General features: G+C 41.1%; 1 protein-coding gene across 1 annotated transcript in view; it reads right to left on the bottom strand.

Annotated features, from left to right (window-relative positions):
- Positions 1–225: 225 nt before the first annotated feature.
- Positions 226–8287, bottom strand: part of LOC104537852 (ras-related and estrogen-regulated growth inhibitor-like protein) — a gene marked incomplete at its 5' end in the record, with an annotated part of 8711 nt that continues 649 nt past the window's right edge. Inside the window, 3 exons of the mRNA XM_010180865.1 lie at positions 226–876; positions 1951–2093; positions 5875–5948. Coding sequence (XP_010179167.1) covers positions 594–876; positions 1951–2093; positions 5875–5948 — 500 coding nt within the window. The remainder of the gene's footprint in view (positions 877–1950; positions 2094–5874; positions 5949–8287) is intronic.

Here is an 8287-nt window from a genome sequence, read left to right as displayed (position 1 = left end):
TTGCAGGTAGTCACCTAATCTACAAAAGGTATTTAAGCATTTAATTAATATGAATTTCAGCAGGTGTTAGGCACCTTTAGGCACATGAAGATTTGAGCCATCCTTCCTTGAGTTAAATACAAATACAGTAATTACATACAGTAACAGTATTTTGCTTTTCTTTAGGGCAAGTGTTCTTGCACAAACACAACTACTTCTCAGAATTCTGAAGTAAGATTTTGATCAGCAAAGCTGATTTTATTGGAAATAACTGTGTTTATACTTCCATTGCACCTAGCAGCTCTATCCAAGACCATGCTGGTGTTGAATAAATAGACTAAAACTCTCCTCGGAAGAATTTACAATATAAAGGGCAAGAGGAGCAGCTTACAGTTTAAGTGACATAGCCCTAACACAGTAAATCTGTAGGAGAACTGGAAATAGAAGGTCAGGTCTTTTAGGTCTACTTTGTCCCCTTGACCATACTGTCTCCTGTCTTTGGTTTCTGCTGTCTTACTCCTCCAGACATTAACCTTTGGAGGAATTGACTGAATCCCAAGAGCTGTCTGTGCTCTGTTATTTCAGCTTGTTTACACTTCAAGACAAACCAACTTTTACACAGATTTCCTTCTCTTTCCAAACACATTGTTGATTAACTTGGCCATTGATTTTGATCCACTTGGTCGTCTCTTTTCCTTCACTTTGAAGTTTGTGGTGATATTCCTCAGAACTTTTGTGAACATCATCACAACTTCCTGATAATGTTCTGCTGCAGACAGTTCACAGAATTGGCACTTGTTATCCATAGCCAGCTTCTGTCCTTCATCCCAGCCAACTTCCCTCATGTGGCATAAATCCCGTTTATTACCAACCAGAAATACTGATGACTCGACCATTCTGAAATCAGAAAGGTTCCCATTAAAGAGATGTTAACAGTACTGCACTGTATGTTGTGCTATATGCAGTTCATATGAAAACTATGTACGTTCATGATAAGCAGCATTGCAAAAAAAACCAGAAGAACAAACGAGCCCCCTAAGCTTGCCAGGTAGAGTTATAGTTTTCCATTTGCCACAGTCAAATATCTAAGGATTTTCCAGACAACCTATTCTCTATCAGAGAGTTTTCATTTAGTTCCTCTACTCAGTGAATTAATGTGTTTTTTTCATCCACTGCAGTTTTCATACTCTGTGCTGCCTAGAATATTGTCAGCTCCTGGACTTCATGAAGGAGCAAGCTGATAATTATCTCCATTTGTAGATAAAAGAATAGAATCAAAAGAGATGTATTAGTGTCAGTGGCATAATTCAGAAGAACACACAGAAATCCTAATTCCAAGCTTTTGCTAAAATCACTCCATCCAGAAAAAAAAAACTTAAGAAAGGCCAGCAGTAAAACAGACAGGAAAGTGTCGTTGGTTTGGTTTTGGTTTTCTTTTACTCTATTTCTGATGCAAGGAAAGGATTTCACACATTTATTTAGAGAGCACCTCAGCTGACTGATGTAGGAATACACACCACTGCATGTATTCAGGTTCCTAATTTTAGTGGTTCCTTTTGAAGGTAAGGAGTTTATTCCTTATCATATGGTCAACCGTGTGCACAATGTTGAGATCACCATTAAGGGCAGTTTAGGAGACATTCATGGTATTAGATTAATTTACTGTGAGAAATGCTTTCTTGAACCCCCACATTTGGGTTTAAACCCAATGGTAAAGGAGTGGGGGAGTAAAAACAATTCTCTAAATACTGCAGAAAAATAAGAACAGAAATCCTTATGTACTTGGCTTTGGATACAGTGAAATAGACTTCAACCTCAAAAATACAGTTTACCTTCAGGTACCTTATTGCTGGTATTATGCCACTAGGATGCTGCTGGATTTTAATTGCTACTAGGATGCCTACAGCTCACAGAAGCGTTCTCGGCTTTTGCTGTATGTTTGCTGAGAGAATCAAAAATAATGCCACTTACTTTTTACAAGCTCCTATGTGAGACTCTCGGATCCTGTACAGCAATGCTTTTGCAAATGCAAATGATGCTCTGTCACTGATGTCGTAAACAATGATAAATCCATCAGCCCAGTGGAGCTCATCTGTGAGGGAGAGCTTCCCCCGCTGTGGCTGAAAGAAGTTGAAATTCACATGCAAAAAGAATGTCACTGTTGTCACTTCAGAGCATTTTATTTTTCACTGTGAATGTTGTATATTTTGCAAGAAAAGATATTAACAGGTCTAACTGCTGGCATTGAATTCAGGTGAGTCTTGCCCCAAAACCCTACTAAATAACCATCACTACAGAAGGCACTTTGAATCATCGACAAATTCATTGTGAAACATTTACGCTTTAAGCAGTAAAGTTGCATAACCTGTACAGCTGTTACATACGCTGAATATCTTGCAGTTACAGGAGAATGAAACTTACAGGAGCCACCAGTATTTATGCTGTTTCTGGTTATAGCTGGTTTGAATGTTCCTAATATTCTGACTGCAGTGAGCTTTATTTGTCAAAAATTCTTTGTTCCCACTCATTTCTTCTGTTTCTTTTTTGTGTTGTTCAAGTCTGAAACTATTTACCTATAGGATGAATTTATACAAGGCTACAAAAAAAAAATCTTTCAAGCTGCAGTTGACTTTAATAAAACTGGTGACAAGAGTGATAATGGGGTTGTACCAGTCCTTCAACCCCTTCATCCCAAGAAAGTGTCCCACTTGGATTTCTAGAAATCAACAGCTGTAAACTGTCCCACTAAGCTACAGAATATAATTTCAAAAATATTTTAAATTAGCTTATCCTTGCAGATGATTTGGCAGCAGTTAGCAAGACCATGTGACCCAAGACAGGTCAAATATTGGAAGCTGATTAAAAAAAATCAAATTTGGTCTGTGGAAAACCCATCTTGGATAGTAATTTGAGAACTGTTTAAGTTGTTCCCTCACTAGTTTACTATTTAGCTCCTTGCAACATACACCCTCCACCAACATCCCACCCTGGTTGCCTTGATTAGCTCAGCATCAGGGCAGCATACAGCTGTACTGGGATGGCTGTAACTTACCATAATGGATGGTAACTGAATGCTGGCAGTGAAAGGAGATGCATGAAAAAGAAAAGATGAAACAGGTTTCCAGCACTATTTAAATACCTCAGTACCTTTAATACAACAGAGTTTTTTTAATATTCTGGTGACTGTGCAGCAGGTTTAGGGGCAGGAAAGGTGACTTCTGTGTGTCACAGCTGTTTCCCAGATGGATCACAGATTATCTCAAGTTGAAAGGAACCCACAAGGATCATTGAGTCTGACTCCCTGCTCCTCACAGGACTACCTAAAACTAAATCATATGACTAAGAACATCATACAGACATCCTTGAACTCTTGACAGGCGTGGTGCCCTGGGAAGCCTGTTCCAGTGACCCACCACACTCTCAGAGAAGAATCTTCCTCACATCCAATCTGAACTTCCCCTGGTGCAGCTTCATTCCATTTCCTCCTGTCCTTATCACTGGTCACCAGAGACAGGCCCCCCTTGAGGGAGTTGTAGACTGCATTAAGGTCACTCCTGAGCCTTCTATTCTCCAAGCTGAAGAAGCCAAGTGACCTCAGCCACTCCTCTTAATTCTTGCCCTCAAGGCACTGTCTTGGTCACCCTCCTCTGGACACACTCTAATAGTTTGATGTCCTGCTTATACTGAGGCACCCAAAACTGCACACAGTACTCAAGATGGGGTTGCACCAGTGAGGTGTATAGTGGGACAGTCCACTCCCTCAACTGGCTAGCTGTGCTGTGCTGTGCTTGATGCTTTCGGCTGCCAGGGCACACTGTTGACTCATATTCAACTTGCCAGCAACCCAAACCCCAGATCTCTTTCCACAGGGCTATTCATCAGCCTCCTGTCCCCCAGTTTACATGTATAACCAGGATTACCTGGTCCCAGGTGGGGAATCCAGCAGTTACTCTTGTTAAATTTCATAAGGTTGCTGATTGCCCAGTTCTCTAGTCCATCCAGATCTCTGTTAGGCCCCTCTACCCTCAAGGGAATCCACAGCTCCTCCTAGTTTAGTATCACCGGCAAACCTACTTAATGTACATTTGATTCCTACATCCAGATCATTTATAAGAACATTAAAAAGCACTGGCCCAAAAATTGAGCCCTGGGGAACCCCCCAGTGACTGACTACCAGCCTAAGGTAACCCCATTTACTATAACACTTCAAAGCCAACCCATCAGCCAATTCTTCACACAATGTACTATGGACTTGTCTAGCTGTATGCTGGATATTTTAATGAGAAGGATATTGTGAGAGACAGTATCAAAATCTTTGCTAAAATTAAAAAAAAAAAGAAAACCCTCATCTGCTGGTTTCTGTTGGTCAACTAGATGGGTGACCCTGTCACAAAAAGAAATGAACTTAGTTTAACAGGATTTTTCCTCGTCATGATCCCATGATGAAGAGACAATGAGCTTTGCAGAACAAGGAACCAGCTCCTAGAGAGAGGTCTCAGAGCTGCAAGATTTCAAGAAGCAGAAACAAAAATGGAGACTCTTTGTTCTCTAGTTTCACGTCCTTTCAGAACTCACTTTCCTTTCCTAGCTCCCATGGGATGCAAGACCTCCATACTCCATCCATCTCTTTCTAGAATCACCAGGTCAAAAAGCACTATCACCACTACTCACTGCCTACTTCTCTGCAGGCACTACAGAGAAATCAGGAAAAGAACAGCAGAAGGAAGCAAACAGCTTGAGTTTGGCCTTGTTCGGAAGGAAGAACTGGAACAAGAGAGCTCAATGAATGCTGGCAACACATTAACACAGCTGATCTCTGGTCTCCTCAAAAGCAAAAAGTTTCCCAAACTGTAGCAACCAAAGTCTCTACCCGTAATGTCTAATCTGCTTTACCCTAGATAGCTGTTACTCACACTGTTCCAAGTATCTTAATGAAGATTTGTTCACATGCCACAGGATTTAATGTAATAATAACTGGAAGTTATAGGTGGGTTTACAAACAAGGTCTGAGGTAGGTGGAAACAAGTCCATGGAAGAGCAGTTTCCAACAGACTGTATGGCAAGGGAGGACTCCGTAGTGTGAACATGGCACAGTGGCTATTTCAGGATCCCCATTGCTCTTGCTATTGCTTGTCTCTAGGAAGGCTAATTTGTTTAGTGGCTCATTTTATGTGCTCCCTGGATTAAGTTTTTAAGTTCTTGGACTTACGCCCGAGTCAGACTTTCAGTGCTTTGGCTTTAGCATTCATTATCCTAGTTGGTAAGAGGTATGATCACTGTCCAAAAAGGCACCTTGTGAGCTAATGCTACGAGCCAGGCAGATTTGCCTAGGTCTGCATGTGTTACACAGTACCAAAGCTTCTCTATTCCTGTAATAGTAGGAAATTCATACAAAAAGCTTTATTACGAAGTGGTTTCTTGTGATCATGGTTCGGCTGTCAACATGTACAAGCCTGTATTATGGCTTTCCTTGGATCTGTCCTGTGAATGCAAGTCTTACTTTCAAGCCTATCTACTTTGACCATTTCTGCAGACATTTAATAAGCTGCTTGCCTTATAAACTCAATTTCATCCATTTGAGAACACTGCATATGATCCTATAACTTATCTCTGTATTTACCTGTATAATGCAGAAGTGGGAAAAGTTATTTCTATTAGTAATATTCCAAAAGTGCAAAAGCATTTACAGAAAAATAAAGCAATGAAGGGCTTCTTCCATGAAATGGGAAAGTACTCAGCAGTTCTGAGCCACAGCAACTATAAAATTTCAGTTGTTTCAAAAAAAACAGCAAGCACAAATTCCAGGAACCAGACAGAAAGGTTGTAACCCCCCAACGCCTACCATTACGCACGTAGAATAAGGAAGAGCCTTTCTTTGCCACCCAAAATTCTTACCTGTGAACAAGGGTCATAAATTTCCAAGTGTATCTGCCTCCCATCCAGGCACAAGTGCTTAGTGTAGATGCATTCTAAAAGATAAATGGCATTCAAAGAAAACCAGCATTAGAGTGACTGGAGATGGTGGTCAAAAGAAAAGGTGGCAAAGGTAAGATTCACTAATTCTAACACATTTAGTTCTTTGGGTATCATTTGGTTTTGGGGTTGGTTTTTTTTTTTTTGCTTTTTTTGTTGGATTTGTTGTGGTTTTTGTGGGGGTTTAGCACATGCTGGAAACAAACCTACTTCATCTTGCAACACCTGAGCTGCCCAACCCCTTAGGCTGACCAACATCACTTCACTGTAGCAATGTGGTGAATGGTGCAACAAATACTTTCAGAGCCTAGTTTTCCTCTTCCAAAATGGAGGCAAAGGGGATGCACAACATTCAGATTGAGTTAAATGCCGATGACTACTCAGCTTGCTACCAAGGTTCAGGATTATGAAAGTAGTAAGCTAACCCATGTGTAAAGTTATTTACGGCACAAAGTCATTATCTGGTAATAATGTTTATTTACTGTGAAATCTGTTGCTTTAAGAGTTCTCATGCTAGGTAACATTAGATCAATCATGTTTACAGGCTCATGTCCAACGACTACATCTTAAAATATTTCCATAATGTCAATTCTCCAATTTAGGACTCTCTACCAGCACTAGCAACCCTGGTAACTTCAGCGCAGACAGACCCTATTATTTTAATCAGTGGGTTGTTCTAAGGAAGCATAGCCAACTTGAGTTCACACCACTGGTCACCAACAAGCTGTTTACAGTGTAATTCCTCAGAGTGACTGAACTACAAAGACAAGAATTGGTGTTGGCACTACTGAAAATACACTTTAAACTGTGTGCAATAAGGGCATACATAACGGCTATGGTCTCTGGAACTCAGGATCTTCAGATCAGCACCATGTTCATCTTAAGATATGTATAAAACGCTTAAGAGTTCATCTGTTGACAAAATATCAGTCTTAAGCATCGCAGGGTATCAAATATGCAGCCCCTTGGTGGTTTCCATAATTTTATTAATACTTTGACTCCACAAAAAGTGTTCTAGGACTATCTTGTATTTTATCACTCATATTCCCACTTTTCTGCTCCTTCCTCCTGTCTCGAAATAGAGCTAAACTTCCAACACACATTTGTTTAAAAATGAAACCATTTTGGGAGTTTGACATGCCTTTTCTGATACTTGCAATATGGGAGGGTCTCAACAAGGAAACCTGGTTTTAGTTGTAGATGGCTTAGAACACACATGGAGCACAGAGAGCACTACATAACTCACATGTGACAGCTAAAACTTAGATAAGCCATCTGGGACATGAACTGTCTTTTCAGTCTGTGTCTGTGTAGAAACAACATTGGTAAAGCATTTATGTACAACTATAACTCCCCTTTCAGAGTAAGTTCATCTGGACACATTCAATGGCTCAGCTTAGTATTGCTTTTTTTTTTAATTTATGGATCATGCAACACTACTCTGATTTTTGTAAAAAAGAGGCTTTTGGAAGAAGTCTTAACTTTAGCAGGGAAAGCGAGGTAAGTAGCAATATCCTTTCCTTAAGTTTTGGGACTTCTTGGGACCCACCAGCTGCAGTGGCACTCTTCCAAAAGTGTTCACATATCAGTTAAACAGTGTTTTCACCTGGGATGTGAAAGTTCAAGTCCTGCTTTGTCATCTTCCAAGATCTTAGAAGTGCCTTAAGGATCAGCATACTTGTTCTAGCATGAATGAGAAATCCTGCCCTCAGCATGGTGAGGCTTTCCACAAAGCTATCAAATCAGTGTGTTCCTGCAAAAGCAGGGGGCTTTGCATTATGCTTTGATTAACCAGTAGCGCCTGATAAACAATCTGTTTCACCTCTCCTCTAGAGCAGAGAAGGAGCTATTCAATAGAACAGGTGCTGAGTTGGGTTTTGTTGGGGTTTTTTTTTCAGTCTATTTCTTTGCTCTCTTTTTTATCACTTCTCTGATGGAGTTTACTATAATCTACCCACGCTTTGCACAGGCAGCCCGGTTATCTTTCCTTCCCAAGTCCCTCCGCAGTTGCTTTGCGACGAGCACTTCGCCAGCCCCCGTGCCCTGGTGTACTACTGGAGTTTTTAAGCGATGTCTCCACAGATACCTGCCTTGCCTTCTCCCGTCTTCAAAGCCTGTATTTAATCGGGAACTCTCACCGATAAGCAAACAAAAACTTAAATCTTTCAAAAAAAGTTCCGTGACACTGCATTCCTACACAATTTCTTCTTCAAATAACGCATATGACGCGTCGCATCTTGAGATCCCCGGGGAGCGTGCGCCGCACGGCCCCAAGCGGAGGCCCCACACTGCGCCTACCATCCCCCTGCCCCGGGCCCGCTCCCGCCGACCCCTC

This window comes from Mesitornis unicolor, unplaced genomic scaffold, assembly GCF_000695765.1.
Source record: "Mesitornis unicolor isolate BGI_N332 unplaced genomic scaffold, ASM69576v1 scaffold7353, whole genome shotgun sequence".
Lineage (NCBI taxonomy): Eukaryota > Metazoa > Chordata > Aves > Mesitornithiformes > Mesitornithidae > Mesitornis > Mesitornis unicolor.
The sequence above is the reverse complement of the archived record's forward strand: the minus strand, read 5'-3'. Positions and strand labels throughout refer to the sequence as shown.